Source organism: Malus domestica, chromosome 15 (assembly GCF_042453785.1).
Source record: "Malus domestica chromosome 15, GDT2T_hap1".
NCBI classification, from domain to species: Eukaryota; Viridiplantae; Streptophyta; class Magnoliopsida; order Rosales; family Rosaceae; genus Malus; species Malus domestica.
Window position 1 is genome coordinate 9,780,333 of NC_091675.1, and position 16,775 is coordinate 9,797,107.

The 16,775-nt window shown below is 39.8% G+C and overlaps 2 protein-coding genes across 2 annotated transcripts; both read right to left on the reverse strand.

Moving 5' to 3' along the window:
- Positions 1-63: 63 nt before the first annotated feature.
- Positions 64-10,409, reverse strand: LOC103400270 (uncharacterized protein At1g21580). Its single transcript, XM_070814815.1, has 10 exons — positions 4,187-10,409; positions 3,649-3,850; positions 3,404-3,554; positions 3,165-3,264; positions 2,952-3,026; positions 2,246-2,336; positions 1,815-2,085; positions 1,663-1,705; positions 1,488-1,591; positions 64-876 (listed from the first exon to the last, which is right to left on the reverse strand). Exons 1-10 carry the CDS (start codon positions 8,880-8,882, stop codon positions 457-459), a joined length of 6,153 nt encoding a protein of 2,050 aa, XP_070670916.1. The 5' UTR covers positions 8,883-10,409; the 3' UTR covers positions 64-456.
- A 1,263-nt stretch (positions 10,410-11,672) lies between these two features.
- LOC103456262 (protein kinase STUNTED) lies at positions 11,673-15,907 on the reverse strand. Its single transcript, XM_008395944.4, has 10 exons — positions 15,313-15,907; positions 15,108-15,205; positions 14,640-14,889; positions 13,823-14,545; positions 13,476-13,724; positions 13,191-13,354; positions 13,024-13,103; positions 12,711-12,858; positions 12,465-12,614; positions 11,673-12,357 (listed from the first exon to the last, which is right to left on the reverse strand). The coding sequence occupies exons 1-10, from the start codon at positions 15,485-15,487 to the stop codon at positions 12,115-12,117; spliced, it is 2,280 nt and encodes a 759-aa protein (XP_008394166.1). The 5' UTR covers positions 15,488-15,907; the 3' UTR covers positions 11,673-12,114.
- Between the last annotated feature and the right edge of the window lie 868 nt (positions 15,908-16,775).

Genomic DNA, 16,775 nt, shown 5'->3' on the forward strand with positions numbered 1-16,775 from the left:
ATCGCGCTAGAGCATAAGACTAAAAATAAATTCAGAAAACTCGGGTTCAAGGAAAACTTACACTGAAAACATAAATGCAATATTTTCTTATTAAAAACTTGATAGTGTTGCAAATGTACAGTATACAATTTAGTAGGGAGGAAAAAGCTAAAAGAAAAAAAAATCTCAATTCCCTAGATAAGAAAACAAATAAAAACCTATAACAAAAGTGCAGGCCGCCGGTACATCTGAGGACGATGGATTGGCTAGACCAGCCCCGGGTTTCCGGTAAGAACGGCGGATTCTCCTGCACCTGCTCTTTTATTTCCAGTATAATACTCTGTATGTGTTCCTATGCAATGGCGGTCATACTCGCCATTGCAGAATCAAAGTTAGGGAAAACAAAATTTACCTACAACAGACTAATTACTGCATACCATAGCTCGTCGCATGTTGTCCCCTCTTGAGCTGCGTCTGTCATGAAGCATTTGTCTTCAACCTTTCCAGTAAACGAATTGGTTTAATCAGCTCATCAAGATCATCTAATTCCAATTCCGACGAATCGCTGTCACAATATGCAGCTTGCTCCTGTATTGGATCATTAGTTTCTCCAACCTCCTCATCACTAACATCAATGCTAATGAAATCAGCGACTCCATCAACAATTATGTCATCGCTGTTCTGTGCAGACTGCTTTCCAGACACTGTTCTCGGTTCAGAAACAGTGATATCCTTGGAAACAAAGTAACGGCCCCAAGTATTTCTGTGTTCTCTTGATCGTTTTCTTTTCTTTTCCTTTGCTCGGTTTCTGGGGTGGTGAAGCTTGCATTTAGGCCCTCGTGGACAGGTTCCAGTAGCTTCAAAGGACGGGCAAACATAGCTATGCTTCTTCCGGCACTGTGAGGGAGATATATATTCTATTTTACTTGCTCCAAAACTAGTGTATCTTTGTTTGCTCAGAGAAGAGTTATCAAGCCTTACATATAAAATCTAGTATAACTGTATGACAAGCAGAAATTCTATTTGCACCCAGATTTTTACTCAACAGCCCGAACTATTTTCCACATTCCCCTAATTCAACAAATAATAGTTTTACTCACCACACCCCCTTTCCATAAATATGTTAATTAAATCTTTTGTTCACTATGTTCTTGAGTGTAAGCAGATCTCAATAATAATGTTATCAACGAAACTCTCTTTCTTGTTCAACATATTCAATGTCTACTTTATTGAAAGATAGGTCCAACTATAGTTAACTTTCTACTCTCCTTTTGATCTCAACCATTCCCCTTCCCATAATACACCAAACACGAGCAGTTTTTCATCTGGTATGTCCAAATTGATTGCCTACAAAATCAACATGCATGCCCACACACCACATACACAATTGAACTAAACAATTGGGCTCCGTACTAGCAAGAAAAACGAGTCCCAGACTTCCGAATTCAAACCAGCATAAAAAAAAAAACAAACACAAGCAAAAAAGCGTATATATGATAAGACAGTACCTCATTCCCGTCAGCACAATAGCCCTTAAGAAATCCTTCACAAGTAGATGCCTTTGGATTCACATTCACATGTCTGTAAGGACAATTTTGATTGGAGCATAAACCTGCCAGGAAGCATGTCAGAATTTTCTAATTCCATTAGTAGCTTGACTAGAACAATGTTACCAGAAAGCACCTTGCAAATAGTAAGAACAGTCCGGCATTCTTTCAGGAATGACCTGCATGAAGATAAAATATAAATAAAGAAATAAAAAGAAAGGATAAAATGTCCAAAAAGAAGTACAAAGTTCTGTTGTAGATCATGTGAAGTCCTGTCACACGGTAAACCTGATGAGTCAATTTGCAATTGGGATTGGAACATAAACCCTTCAAAAACTTTGTGCAGACTGCAACTTTAGAGGAGTCATGGATATAGGGACATTTTCCATCATCCTTATTGCACTTCCCAAATCTTGTAAAAAACTGGCAGTACTTCCGCTTTTTTGCCAGCCGAAGTCTGGCCGTGTGCAAACTCCATCGAACTCTTTCACTAGCCAATATGCGAGTTCTCTTCTTCGGATTTCTAATAAGCTGGTTACCATTGCCAATCCGCAAATATCTGCCAATATGGAAATGCATTTATATCCAAGAATTTTAAAACTTAAGAACAATGCAACCATAATTTGGAGGTTCGTGTGTCAACACCATCAATTGGCATTCACATTTGCTTGTATTAATTTCAGGAATCTATCTTTAAGCCATAAACAACAGCAACTTACTCATCATTGCCAATCACCAGTCTCTTTGGAACATAAGATCTCTTGGGATCCTTTTCAGGATCGAGCACACCAGAGCTTGACGATTCGTCATCTACACAGAACATGAATGAAAACTGTACGATCAATTTGCTGATAAGATGTACCCCACATATGCCAAAATATTTATAAAAAAAAAAAAAAATCCTCCAAAACTGAAAAACACTCATTAATCACCTCATAATACTTCTTTGGAATTGGAATATACGGCTATATGTGATTCAACACGAATAGAAAAGACAGTGTCCAGTGTGCTGGCAACTGCTCATAAACTATATAATTAATATGCTAAAAGAATGTCCAAAACGATACTGACAGAAATCAGCAATTCTGTTTCTATCGTATGGGCCTTTCATCCCCTTTGTTTACCAAAATACAAATCAGTAGTTCTGAAATTAGTCAGAAATCAGAGGCACTTCCTGAGCCCAAGATAATGGTTCCAAATCACAAGGATATAAAAAAAAACTCTTCCCAATCACTCCAAAACTAGATATGACGGTCTACTCGTAAGAGAAAGAAAGGTTGAAACTTAAGAACATGTGGTGACCACATCCAATGGCCAGAAGAAATTGAAAATCAAGCTCCTAATGTATAAGCATTAAAAAAGTATACACTAAAGCTCATGTTGAAAAGGACATTTGATATGTGGAGCAAATAAAGAGCAGCCCACCTGAAATCCTTTTTAGTGTTCGCCTTGAAGGATCCATTTTGTACCGGACAGAACCAATGCGAAATATACGTTTTCCTGCCATATCATCAGATACTTAATAATCAAGCAACATACCATGTGGAAACACATTGAAGGTATACCACAAGCAAGAAATGTCATGCATCTGACACATCAGATAGCTCTACATTTTCACTACACTATGAATTGACTTACCTGACAAATTACTTCTAAACTTAGACCCCAAACTAATGCATGCAGCACCATTGTGTTCTCTTTTCTTCTTCTCCACTGCAGCAACAGCACGTGTAGCTTCCTAGACATTGTTAATAGAAACAATTGAGGTGGATAGGGACAGAGCAGTTTCTGATTTGGAAACCATTACTTCACTTTAATAAAAAAGGGATCATCTTTGAAGGAGAAATAATAGCCTGACTGGGTACTAGCCAACAAACCTCATTAGCTTCCTTTGATTGCCTTTCAAGGGATTTTGACCATTTTAAACTGGCCCCACCAACACTTAATACCTTGTACATTTTAAGCGAAAATCCATGAGTTGACTTAGTGTACAAAGTATCCCGCCTTCTTGACAGCAGCAGTTTCTTACTGAAAAATGAAATAATATTTGATTTTCTTAAGTAACATACACAAATGTGTTCAAATCTAATTGCCTCTTCAAAACAAGAAAAGAATCGAATACCTGATTGTGGGTACGGAACTATATTTGAAACTGGAAGCCTGACTTTGCATGAAAGTCCTCCAGTGTCTTGCTCTTTTCCATGGAAACAGGTAAGGCACTACCTTCTGATGGTTAAGTGAACCACCATCATTGTTTGATGACTGTGTACCATGCGGTGTCCACACCAAAGAGTTTTTTCCAATTTTACTTGTCTTTGCAACAGCTGTACGAGAAAACCAAGGTAATAAGATTCTAAAACACTGAAGAGTTTCAACAAAAAAAGGATCAAATCTGTACAATGATATCATCATTGAAATATGAAATGAGCTTAAGTTGGAAAAGGTTACAGATCAGAGCTTCAATACGTCTAAAAGATGAAGAAAAGGACAACATCCAGGAAATAGAAGAACCCTGATGCTAACAGTTAGCAGTAATCAATAAATGGAACTGAACAAATCCACTTTTGCCTTGATCCAGAAAATGCATTTCAGAATTTAGGTGTAAGTGTAAAAAAATACTGCTTAGAGAACACGTAACAGAACAAGTTCTAACAGCATACCCTTGTGTGATCGTTTCTTGCCATATGTTCTTCTGGGGACAATCTTAGGAACCCTTTGCAGCTGTAAGTTTAAATTGTCATCAGGCATGATAGCATGACCTTCCAAGGATGTCCTGATTAGCTGATTTTTGCGCCTCTTGTAGTAACCATCAGAGGAGTGCTGGATCTTATCAGTACTGTGGACCGGAAGGTCACAAGGATTTGAAGTTGCAACCAACTGATTTAACGTGCACTTTCCATTTACAATCTTCTTGGTATTTGGAGGTGCCAAATTCTCATCATGCAGTACATTCTGGTTTTCCAAATTATTGAGCGAACCACTGTGATTTTCCTGAGTTTCAGAAATTGTCAGTGAGTCCTTGGCAAATGTTTGTGCATCTTTGGTGTCCAAAGAATTCATAGGATCTAACTTGGTTTCACCACTAAGAGGCTCAGACACTGGGGATGATGCACGAACCCCGAAAGAGATGGCAGGACAAGTAGATAATATGGGTGCCAAAGGTAGTTGGGGTGTCGGCCTATCAAAAGGAGCATTCATTTCTCCAGTTCTCATGAGACTTGGAGGCATTTTCACATCAATCCTACTGTCAGATCCTGCATTCTTCTTCAAACCATCTATACCTGAAGAGTTCAACTGATAAACAGCTGAACTAAACCCATGGGAGCTTTGCAGAGCAGCGACTGGAGGTTTTCTAACAAGGCTGTTACCTTTACGCACATACGAATTACTTTGAAATTTTCCATTCCTTTGTGGCAACTGCCTTTGGGGTGGAACAGTACTAGATAAAGGCATGCTTACAGGAAGAGGAGATGAAGATGAATTACCATTTCGATGCCAAGTCCGAGGCTTTGCAATATGAGTTGAAGAGGCAGTCTTCATTGAGGTAGAAGAGACCGAATATGAACGACCTGGCACAATCCCACGAGTGGCTTGACCCAGCTGGTTCTTCAAACCAGATTCTGTGCTTACTAGATTCGAACCATGAGTTGCCTTTTTGATATTTTGCAAAGGTAAAGCTACTGACTTCCCCATCACTGATTTGGTACCACCTGATGATGAATTTTGAGCAGATGCATTGGAACCACCTTCAACCACAGACTTCAAATCCAATTGCTGGTCCCCACCAGCTTTTTCATCAGAAATTTTGATAACTGATGGACTACAAGGTAGCATCTGCAAGTAAGGGACATCAGTTGAAGTTTCTGGAGAACCCTTATCTGATACTGTATCATGCACAAACTCCGTTCCTTCATCATTAGAGTTAGTAGTAGATACTTCATTGTTATTGGCACATAACAACAGATAATTTGACGCAATGGGCAATTTCTCCTTCACAGAGACATAATTTGATTCCATATCTGTGCAGGAAAATTTATTGCTTGAGTCTGGAGGCTGGACTTCTGAAGAAACGCTGCATGAAGCAGTCTCGCCTTGCATCATAACTTGCTCAGCTGTTGAAAATATACCAAAATTTTCTTCTAGGTTACTTTCTACGTCCATAATGTCAAGCTGAGGGCTATTTACAACCAGAGCTTGAGTGCTAGCCTCTTTCTGTTCATTCCTCGATGGTGAGGGACAAAGGAACGATGTATCCGGAACTGATTCTTCATAAATTGTACATGATTCAACACCTTGGTGCTCAAAGTTCATACCATCATTAGTAAGGGCATCCCTAGCTGCAGATACAGCCGCTAAATCATCCACAAATAATACAGTGCTTCCCTCTTGAGAAGGAATTAAATTAGCATTAGCAGAGAGAAAACCTATGCTGGAAGCAGTAACTTCATCTTCTTGTGTTGGATCATCGTTAGTCCAAGGTGCTTCTGCATAAGATGTAGACTTATCTGCAGGTCCATCATTGGTTTGAGAGGTAGTCCCTACCAGATGAGAGGTGGATACTTTTCTCCTCTTTATATACTTCAGAGAAGTCTCATCAGGATCAGAGTTAACATCACTTCTAGCTGATAACTTAGCCTCACAAATCCCATCTAGTGAGCTGTTCCCACGCAGAACACTGACCCCGTCATTATCAGGTTGAGAGCCAATATCTAACTTTTCAACACCAGAAACAGCAACTTCTGCATGACTAGCATCCTTCAGGGATGAACTTACTGCCGTATCCACAGAATTTTCATGGGCAGAAACATTTTTAGGCTCTACAATAGTGTTGGAGGCCCTTGAAGAGTCTAACAGAGTCCTAAATTTTCTCTTCTTTTTAATCTTGAATGTAACACTCTTCCGATCTCCAACTGAATTTGCAATCTTTGAAGATCTTTCGGTGCCACAACTAACAAATAATCTGGAGGCACCATCTGCAGATGCTTGCGTGCCGACAAAATCGGCATTCCCACCATTAGGAACAATAATATTCTCATCATAATTAGTACTAACTTTGTCAGAGTTCCACGTGGTACCTCTACCATCATCGGAGCAGACAGCAAAGGTCTTCCCCGAACTTGATAAACCAACAGTTATGCTGCTTTCTGCTGCAGATATAGCCTTTGGAAGTTCTTCCACAGAACCAATTTGTAGTGATGTTGGGAGCTGATGTGTACAAGGTTGCTCGCTGATGGCATCCACATTACCAATGTTATGAACCATGACTTCTTGATAAGATACTTTTATACCACCATCAATATCCAAGTTGGTTTCTGCACCATGGCCAGAGCCATTTACATTCATAATGTCTCCATGCATCATAGTTTTCTCTGAACTTAAAAAACCAGAATTGGCATTGCCTTCTACAGACAATCTGGGCTCTGATGATTCTGTTCGTATGACATTATCAAGCGATAAACTGTCTCCACTCTGACATATCTGTTTGCTGACATCTACAACGCAACCAGTTTCTGGACAAGTAGCTACCCTAAGTGAATCAGTTACATTGTTGGTAAAATTTGAACTCTTAAGCAAGCCCTGGACAGAAGCATCTACAGTTAGACAACCCTGATCAATATTAATTTCTTCACAACTTGAAGAACCCAAATTACAAGTTGAAGTTTTCCCAGTGCTCTTACTACAAGAGTTGGCATCAGTGCCATGTTCATCCGATACCATGCTCGGTGAAGAGGTTTCACCCTTTTCAGTCCCAAAGGCTGCAGATGGGCTACAAATATAGCTATCTGCTGCCCGTGGTTCATCAATCTTCTTTTTTGGCTGTGGACGAGGGTTTACGACCTTTTTCACTACTTTCTTCACCACTTTTTTCTTCTTAGTAACCTTAAGAGAAGACATTTGAGCAGAAACACCCTTTTTACCATCTCTTTGTAAAACCTTACCCTTTGTGTTACCCTTTGTAACCCTTTCCACTTCACTCTTTCCAGAAGAATCACCATTCACATTAGAACCGGGCTGTTCGATATCACACCTATTCTCCATACCAGAAGTGTTCACCTCCTCTTCCAACTGTCGTGGGTCCTTGTCTGAACTGGATGTCTTATTTGCAACAACTATGGAGCTTCGCAAACGTACAGGTGCAGCATTCTCACTGTCTCTACTGAGTTTCAAATTTGAGAAATCCCTGCCATACACTGAATCTGTCTTAACATCCCTATTTCCAACTGCCTTCGCCACTAGTGAATTCGATTTAAAAGAAACATCAAGTTCCAAAGAATTCGCACCTTTCTCAACTTCACCCATCTCGCGACCCGAATACTCATAGTATCCTTTCCCTCTGTGGGAACTAGAGCCAGAATTATCAAAATAAGCAGAGCCATTCCGGTGACTAGGTTTCACAGTTTGAAGCCTGAGTAAAACACTCTTCTTTTGTATCTGCTTCCTCCTATTACTAGTACCACTCCCTCTTTCAGATTCTGAACCATAATAATCCCGTTTCGCCAAAACATTCCGGCCCCTGTTACCCTCATCGAACACGAATGGATCATATAACTCTCTAGTAGCTTCTCTATCATTATGAACCCATCTCTGATTATTCTCATACACCTCATCTCTCCTACCACCACTCCTCAACTCATCATACCGGCCATCATAACCACCCGAATTCGAATCCAAATGACTATTCAAATTCTGGCTTGACGCAAACCCCAATTCGCGATACTTTCCATCGGAACTGGGTTCTGCACGAGCACGGCGGCGACTGTTATAATCGTCGTCCACGGGGGCCCGATGTTCCCGGAGCAGCTGTTCATTGTAGTCAGCCCTAAACCTAGCGCTACCACTACCCTCTGATTCAACCCTAAATTGGGGTTTATGCAATTCACGATCGTAATCGTGAAAAGCCCTTGAAGAATCCCAAGAAACGGGATTGGATTCGACGTAGGGCGATTCAAATTGGAGCAATCGGTGGTGGCGAGGGCGCTCCGAATGGGCGACCCGAGGGGAGGAGACGGGGTAGTCGTGAAGGGGGAGGAAGGTTCTGGAGCGTTCGGGTTCGAAGGTGAGTTGGGGCTGGTTGGGGTTGTAAGGATGTGGGGGGGGCGGGGGCGGGGGCAGGGGCGGTGGGGGGAGAGAGTTATACGGCGACGTTTGGGGCGGTGGTGGAGGGGGTGGAGGTTGGAGGAGTTGCTGTGGTGGTGGTGGTTGTTGTGAGTGGTGGTGGTGTGTGTAGTGGTGGTTGGTGTTGTGGTGGCGGTGAGAGTAGTTTGGGAAATTTGAAGGGTTGTCGGAAGGGTAGGGATTGGAAGAAGAAGAAGAAGCGTACCTTGTGAGGTGGTGGGGATACTGAGAGGGATCCATCGACGGCGTATCTTTCGTTTCTTTGGTTTCTTCTCTGATCCTCTTCTTCTTGCTTCTTATGCGACTTTGTGCTTCGCCTTTCGTTTGAAATTTCAATCAAATCCAATCCAGTCACCTCGCTTTGTTTTTTTCTTTTTGATTTTTTGGTGGGCAGTTTCTTGCGTTCACACTTTCAAACCGATAGAGTGTGTTATATGTCTTTGACAGTTTTTAAAGCAACACGACATGTCGCACCATTCAACCCAATCGAATTGGTTTTCTGCGCCACGTAAGCAAAACGTGGCTCCTAGGGAGGCACCAGGATCCTCGCCGGATCCATTCCTAGGGATCCTAGTAATCCTGCAATCATGTCCGTTCATTATATATCATGCGGTCAGTATTCGTTAGATACTATTTACATTTGAATTTTAAGTTTTAAATTTTAAATGATTAACGAAAACTGACCGCATGATATACGATGCGGGATGGGAATGGATCCGACGAGAATCTTGGTCCCCTAGGGAGTACATAAGGCAACTTGGGATCCCCGGATCTAAACTACTTTTTTTTATTTTTTATCAAACAATAAATTTTCTTAAATTAAATGTGAGTTTAACCATTAACAGAATTCAAACTCACGTCATCATGCAAAAGCTTACTCCTAATAGAATCATGTTTGTCAACTAAAACTTTATAAAATTATTATTCTAACCTCTAATTACAACTAAACAAAAATATTTAAAATGGGCAATTTAGTAATTACATGCAACATAAATTTTACTGTTTTTCAGGCCAACCTCACAACTATATAAGCATAGCATGTCCTAATTCATAATCTAAAAATTAAATAAACAAAAATAAAATACGTCCACATAAGAAAGTGCCTCATCATTGTCCCATTTTTCATGTTGAATTTTAAAAACTATTCACACTCCGTAATAAAAGCAAAAAACTGCATCATCGGTTAGTAATTTAGTAATAAAATATTTTTCTTAACACGCTTTGGACCATATTTTAAGAGTGGTGTTATCCACATATTTCATTTTCCTTTCCACACACCCCATGTTAATTTATGTATTTAAATCCTTCAAATTCATTCAATTCGTGATTAAAAATTGGAAGATATGTGTGACTAGCATCATCTATTTAATAAAAATGAAAAAGTATTAGATATACCTTACCTATTTTGCCTTGTCCAGTAGACATCTTAATTAGGTAAATGAACCAGGCAAAATGTCATATCTCCAAATTACAATTTTGCCTCAAACAATTGCCTAATTCTTTAGAGATGCTCTGCAACCTGGTGAACCCCATGATTTATAACCGTCACATTAATCTCTTTACCCTAGCCATGTTTAGAATTTGGAACGCTCTCCGTTCTTCTTCCCAAGTTGCTGAAAGAAAGGAGGCCTAGGAGTCACGAAAGAGTGGAAGGCAGGCTACCCACCCACCTCAAGCCGGAACCAAGGGCCGACGGCCAGGAAGCTTTCAAAATTAGGGTTTTGGGGAAAGAAGAGATGGGCACGGGGCTCTAGAGAGAAAGGGTATAAATTGCCACCAACCAACACTTTCTTTCGGTAATCACGAGGTGGTGGCTCAATAGTAAATGACGGATTACAATATTTTCTTAAAAATTAAAAATTAGAGGTCTCGGGTTCAAAACCCATTGCTGATGTGGAAGCCAAACTTGTGGCCAGGAGAGATTGAAATGCCTCTGTGAGACTTTTTGATCCTCGAAACGGTGGATAATCGTAACTTGCTTGTTTTCTTTCTAAAAAAAAAATTAAAAAAAATATTTTCTATCAGTCCAAAGTTTTTCCTAGCTACCTGCCAAATCTTTTAGAGTAAAGTAACCATGAAATGACAAACATAAATATTGTAACACAGTCACGTTACATAACTTTTCACTCGTGTTTTAACATATATTGATTTGCTTGGATTTTTTGTTGTCTCATTTGGTGCCTATTATTTGATTGGAATTTCTCAGCTAGCCAAATAGTTACTGAGGTGGTGGTAAAACTATTTGCCAAAGACATTTCTCTCTACTTTAGCTTAGGAATAGTACTCTCATCCAGCTACATTTGGTACTCACAACCCAAAAGGGACAACCATGGTACATTCATCCTTTATTTCACCCATAAAATCTTGCTGTGAAAGTTATGGATGTTGTGGAAATGACCAAAATGGGTTTTGAGGTGTCGGTGACTAGTTAATTTGGCCACCAGAATTTTGGTCCATAGGAGTGGTGGTGGTTCTTCTGTTGTAGCTTTTGAGTTGTTGGGAGACCCTCATGACTTTTAGGGGCATAAAGAAAGATTTAGCACCATGTGATTTGTGGTCCTGTGGAAAATAATCTAACAACACAGTATGGTCCACTAATTTTATTACCAAGTTGGAGGGAGGATAATGACTTCCATTTGCATTTGCCCTTTTTTTAATTTTGAGCATGTTGTGTGCATAGGTACTCAAAAGTAGAAAAACTAAAGTATCTTCCATTGCATTCCCCTTCTCTCTCTTTATCTTTTGGTGATGAAAGAAACAAAATAGAGAATCTGATTTATTACTAGTTGCATACAATCATGCGTTTATCTTTCTCGTCAGGCGATGAGAAAAATGAAAACACAATCTTAAGGATCACTCGAGAAAGAGAAAAAGGGTATGCAACGGTTTCATTTTCTCCTTTAGCCGTATGCTTAGACTTGTACATAGTGAAAATGAAAATCAACATTTTCTTTGGAGACAAGACATAAAGAGAATATGTGTCAATCTTTCTCAATCACATAATGACACATGATAAGAGACATGGAAAGGTTTACAACCGGCCCAAGAAGACCTTGATACATAAAAAATAGGGTATGCAACAGTTTCACGTAAGTTTTCCTCATATTTAGACTTGAGCTCACTCAGAGGAAAATGAAAATCAACCAGAATTACAACATATTCATCTTTGAACATTACAACAGTCCCAACTCTTGGTCTGATTGAGACCAACAAGTAAGCTGAAAAAAAAAACCAACCAGGAAAACCAGTCCAACAAATAAGGACCACTTTACGACTGCTAGGGAAGGAGGAGGGCACAAACACAAACAACCTCTCATCCTAAACCCATCCATAACTATAACCCAAACACTCACGCAACATGTCAAAGCTGTTGTTTTCTTACCTTTCTTATTTTCTCGGTGGGGATTAATATACAAATGAATCGCACAAATGGGAGAGTGCAATTACTAGCATTGTTGTGCTTGTGAATTTGTTAGTCGAAGCTCGACGAGCGGCTCCACCGCCCTTTCAGGTAGTCCTCTAAGGAGACAGTTTGCTCAATGCTGCTCATGGAGAGTGAGTCATCCTCCACATCAAGCAGTGCAAGGTTAAGGTGAGACTGCAGATTTGAACGTGGACACGTTTCGTTTTCGAGCACATCAGATTCCTCCATGGCATGAACTTGCAGCCTGGACCACTTAGTCACATCTGCATCGCCTTGAAGAAGCTTCACGATCTGTGCTCAAAAGGACAGATAGAATCTTGTCAATATTAATTCAGAGATTTTTGTTTCATGCTATAAACTGATGGGAGGATACTCAAGAGGGATCGGATCCAGCTTACAAAGCTCATCTGGGGCCTAGCTCGTGAAGCATGTCTGATACAAAGAGTGGCTGCTAAAACCATTCTCTCTATCTGGCCCTGGTCATAGTTATCGCCCAAACACGGATCTAATAGTTGGGACACCTTCCCACTGTTTAGAATTGGCTTGGCCTGTACAAGACGTTTCACTAATTCAATTTCTTCCAAGAGACAAACATCAAGAGGTGCATGGAGTACTGCTAAACATTAGGGGAGAAGAGGACATACCCACATGACTAGGCTCTCATGGCCTTTTGGATGGTCACTGCTTATAGGCTTTCTTCCTGAAAGAAGCTCGAGGAGTACAACACCAAATGCATACACGTCAATTTTGTCGTTTACTTTGCCATACATGAAGTATTCAGGAGCCAAATAGCTGCAGAAAATGCAATAGTGTTATTAATTAATCAACATCTCATATTTCCATGGTTTCTTAAAAAAGAATTTCAATTTGGAAATTTTATTCATCTTATAGAAAAACAGAAGTCTTGACTCTTTAGAAAGACGATGAAAGGTAAAGCTATGAGATTAAGTAACGAACCCAAAGGTGCCTGCAACATCAGTGCATGTTATATGCGAAGATGAGGTTGATGCCCATTTTGCTAGTCCAAAATCAGAGAGCTGAAAACCCATTTCAAGATACTATTAAAACTGACAATTCGATAAACAAATGCATCTTTAAAAGCAACAAACCGACCAGATGTATACCTGCGGCTCAAAATCATCAGATAGTAGAATATTGGATGATTTGACATCCCTGTGGATTACAGGTTGTGCACTGCCGGTGTGCAGATAATCCAAGGCCTCAGCTACCCCCACGGCCACCTTATATCTCTCGTTCCAACCAAATGCAAGGGGATCCTTCTTAGTTCCTGATTTGGAAAAAATCAAAAAAGTTGTAATTACGTTAGAATTCAAACAAAAATACAGGGTAAGTAAACATTTATTGTTCTTCGTTGTAATGTTTAAAACCCAGAGAAATATAGTATATACCATGGAGATTCTCTTCAAGGCTTCCTCTTGATAAGAAATCATAAACCAAGAGAAGATTGTTATCCTCAAAACAGAACCCCAGAAGGGAAATAATGTTCTTGTGATTTAAGGTAGTAATGATCTCTATTTCCAAAACAAACTCCTTCAACACATCTTCGGATGGTTTTAAGATTTTCACAGCGAGTTCCTTGCCATCAGGAAGGCAGCCTCTATAAACTTGACTGCTACCGCCTCTCCCGATGAAGTTTTCTGGGATTACAAAGGAAAATATATTTTTGAAAGAAAATTCAATAGAAATCGGGAAAATGAATAGGATATCTGACATATGAACTTCGTGAACAGCATACCGGCCAAGAAGTATGATGTAGCTGACTGAAGTTCCTGGTAGTTGAACAATCTGCAAGTAGCAGAGTACTTTTCATGCAGTCCCTCCAATTCTTTAGGCAGGCTTTTTGAATTGTAGTCCGGTGAAGGTGGGGCAGTCATTGCCTCACCACCCACCGCAACAATTGCGCCACTTTCTCCATTCAAACAGGAAGGTTGATCTGAATCACAACTATTTTTCCCTTCATCGAAATTGCTGGCAGTTGAATGCTGTCTACTGGGCAACTGCATTGCCCACTGAACTACTGAGATCTTCCGGATCCAAGACCTCTCTGGAGATTGTCGGTCTGGTAATACAGCCCGTCGAAGCAGTGGCCAACCAGGTCTCACTTCCGGTAATTCTTTGATCAACATAGAAATTGAGCTCGGTGCTAGTGCCTCTTCTTTCTGCACTGGCACTATAGCCATATATTTATTATCACTGTCATCCGAGGACTCTTCTGCAGATTGGTGACAAGAACTATCTACCGAGGGCCGGGAACAAACTGAGCATTTCTGTTTCTCAACACTCTCCGAACATTCCAGAAAGACTTTAGCTAATCCCTGCTCCAAGTTTTGACAATTAACCTGACCATATGTGTCCTTTAAGGTCACACTGTCACTGCCTTCATTTAGTACTTTGGAAGACTTATACACTGATCGGTGAAATGCGCTGAGCAAACTGTTCCGGCGATGCTCTTCACTTCCTGCAAACAAGTCCTCAACTCAGAATCCCACCCTAAACAATTTACAGACTCGAAAATCATCAAAAGCAACGTAAAATTAGAAAAATCTAAATACCTTGGGGGTCACAGTAAGTTGTTTGAGAGCCTTCTCTGTTAAACAAAACCTTCCCATTATTTACAGCAAGAACCCCACAATCCTTAGACAGTTTCTTGGCACAGTACTTGGCCACGGTGGTCGATGACCGGATTTTATGGTGGTTCTGGGCAGTTCCCACTATAACCTTACTTGCAGTATATGAATTCGCTTCCCGGACTAAAATTTTCTTGACTGACGTTCCTCTGCAGATTTTAAGCTTGAGATCCACCTGTAAAAGTTTTCATAAAAGATCTCAACTTTTTAACTTTCTGCCAGGCCACTGAAAAAATTATTAAACTCTCCAATTGGTTTGAACTCAAATTTTCACTCAAAAGTCACACAACATTTTTCATTTTCTCAGGAAACGAACAGAGGATATGACAAAATTATACAAAAGGACAACAAAATTCTACCATAAAAACAACAAAAAAATAACGATAAATTAACCTGCTTCAAGTTGCAGAAACCATCATAGACTGCAAGAACAGAGTCAAACGCTTTGACAAGAGAAAGAAGCGACGACTTCCCATCTCGATCAACAATTTCTGCAATTACCCAATCCACCAAAACAAGTAAATTTCCACTCCAGCCCACCAAAACCCAAAATCCCAAACGAAAAAAAGCCTTAATCTTCCACCCAAATTTCACTCACCATTTTTACCGAGCACATGGAGGGCAATCACGCGATCACCAGGCTGAGCAACCTTAACCAGAGCCCATGTCAGCAGCTCTCTACTCTTCGAGTCCAGCTTCACCCCCACCACAACCGAGCGGCCTCCGCAGCTCTCCGCCTCTCCATGTCCTCCGCCACAGCCTTTTTCCACCATTTTCAAGCAGTGCAATGTGGGGAGGGGAGTCCAAACGGGGTAGTTTTGGTATCTGGGTCAGCTTCTGGAAGCTCTGCGGTTCCGTTGCCGGTGCTGGAAATTCATGTCAAATAGGATTATAAAGGCTTACAAAGCAGAGAGAGATGGGTTGGTTTGCTTTGCTTTGGCTTTCCGTTTCAGGGTCGCAAACGCAAAAGCAGTCACAGAGCAGCGGAAGAAAAGGAAAGCGCAGCAAATTTAAGAGACGGGGGCGGACCTACTTTTACTGCTAATTCAACTCACTCTGATGGAGCTGTTTTAACCATGTGTTAATTATTGTTAATGGCTTTTTCAGCAAGTGATCAAGGTTTCGGAGAGATTTTTCAACAGACTCATCACACGAAATTGTACATTACTTATTATTATAGAAGAGATTAAATAATTATATTATGAATTAAAAACTTAAAAAATGAAATTTTCCTGTATAGAATGACACATAATATATCATCTGAACACGATAAAAAAACTTCACCAAAGTTTTAGTTATGGATGGCATGGGTGGTCTGTGGGTTGGGGCCACCTTCAACTCACATGTATGGATGAACTTCGTTATACCTCTGTGAAAAAAAAAGTGGTCTAGTCTCTCTGGATGTGATATAAAATATAAATTCGGTGAGAATGGGAGGTAAATGGGCATAATAAATGTATATAGGATAAGTGTATGGTGCACATTATGCCGTGTGAGATTTTTTAGTATAATTGGAACACGTCAACCGTATGTTACATGTAATCATGTAATTATAGGAATACTTAAAAAACAATTTTTCTACTATTTATATGATTACATAACGTTTTGTATTTTGAATATATTAAAAAAATCTCAAAAGCATACGGGCCATAAGTTCAAAGTTTTTTACTTATTTGTACAGTGAAGGTGATGGTATTGGATGCACTAAAATATTGTTATTCACTTTTCAATATTCCTTTTGGTTCGATTTTGTATGACCGGCGAATCTATCAACCTTTTCCTTTTGCCAGGTATGACTATCAATTCTATCTTGCAAAATACTTTATAAGATGTTTGTAATTCAGATAATTCAGAATATTTTCTTCATGCTCGAGTTAAGTATTTTGTTTTATTTGTAATCTTGATATCAATTTTATAAAATAAAAAAAAGATATTATTTCGAGGGTATTTTGTATGACATTAAGATAAAATTGTGATAAAAGAAGTTGACTCTATGCACGAAAAGTTTAAATTAGTAGCAATGCACATGGCATGTTGCAAGTATTTAAAATGTTTTGGAAA

Bases quoted from the DNA above. Each gene is read 5' to 3' on its own strand.
- LOC103400270 (XM_070814815.1), bottom strand. From the start codon at position 8,882: ATGGATCCCTCTCAGTATCCCCACCACCTCACAAGGTACGCTTCTTCT. The intron at 3,851-4,186 runs GTATGCTGTTAG...TTTCTCGTACAG, and splicing joins CAAGAAACGATCACACAAGG to CTGTTGCAAAGACAAGTAAA. The intron at 877-1,487 runs GTACTGTCTTAT...TCTCCCTCACAG, and splicing joins ATTGTGCTGACGGGAATGAG to TGCCGGAAGAAGCATAGCTA.
- LOC103456262 (XM_008395944.4), bottom strand. From the start codon at position 15,487: ATGGTGGAAAAAGGCTGTGGCGGAGGACATGGAGAGGCGGAGAGCTGC. The intron at 14,890-15,107 runs GTTAATTTATCG...AAACTTTTACAG, and splicing joins GTTTCTGCAACTTGAAGCAG to GTGGATCTCAAGCTTAAAAT. The intron at 14,546-14,639 runs GTATTTAGATTT...ACTTGTTTGCAG, and splicing joins AACTTACTGTGACCCCCAAG to GAAGTGAAGAGCATCGCCGG.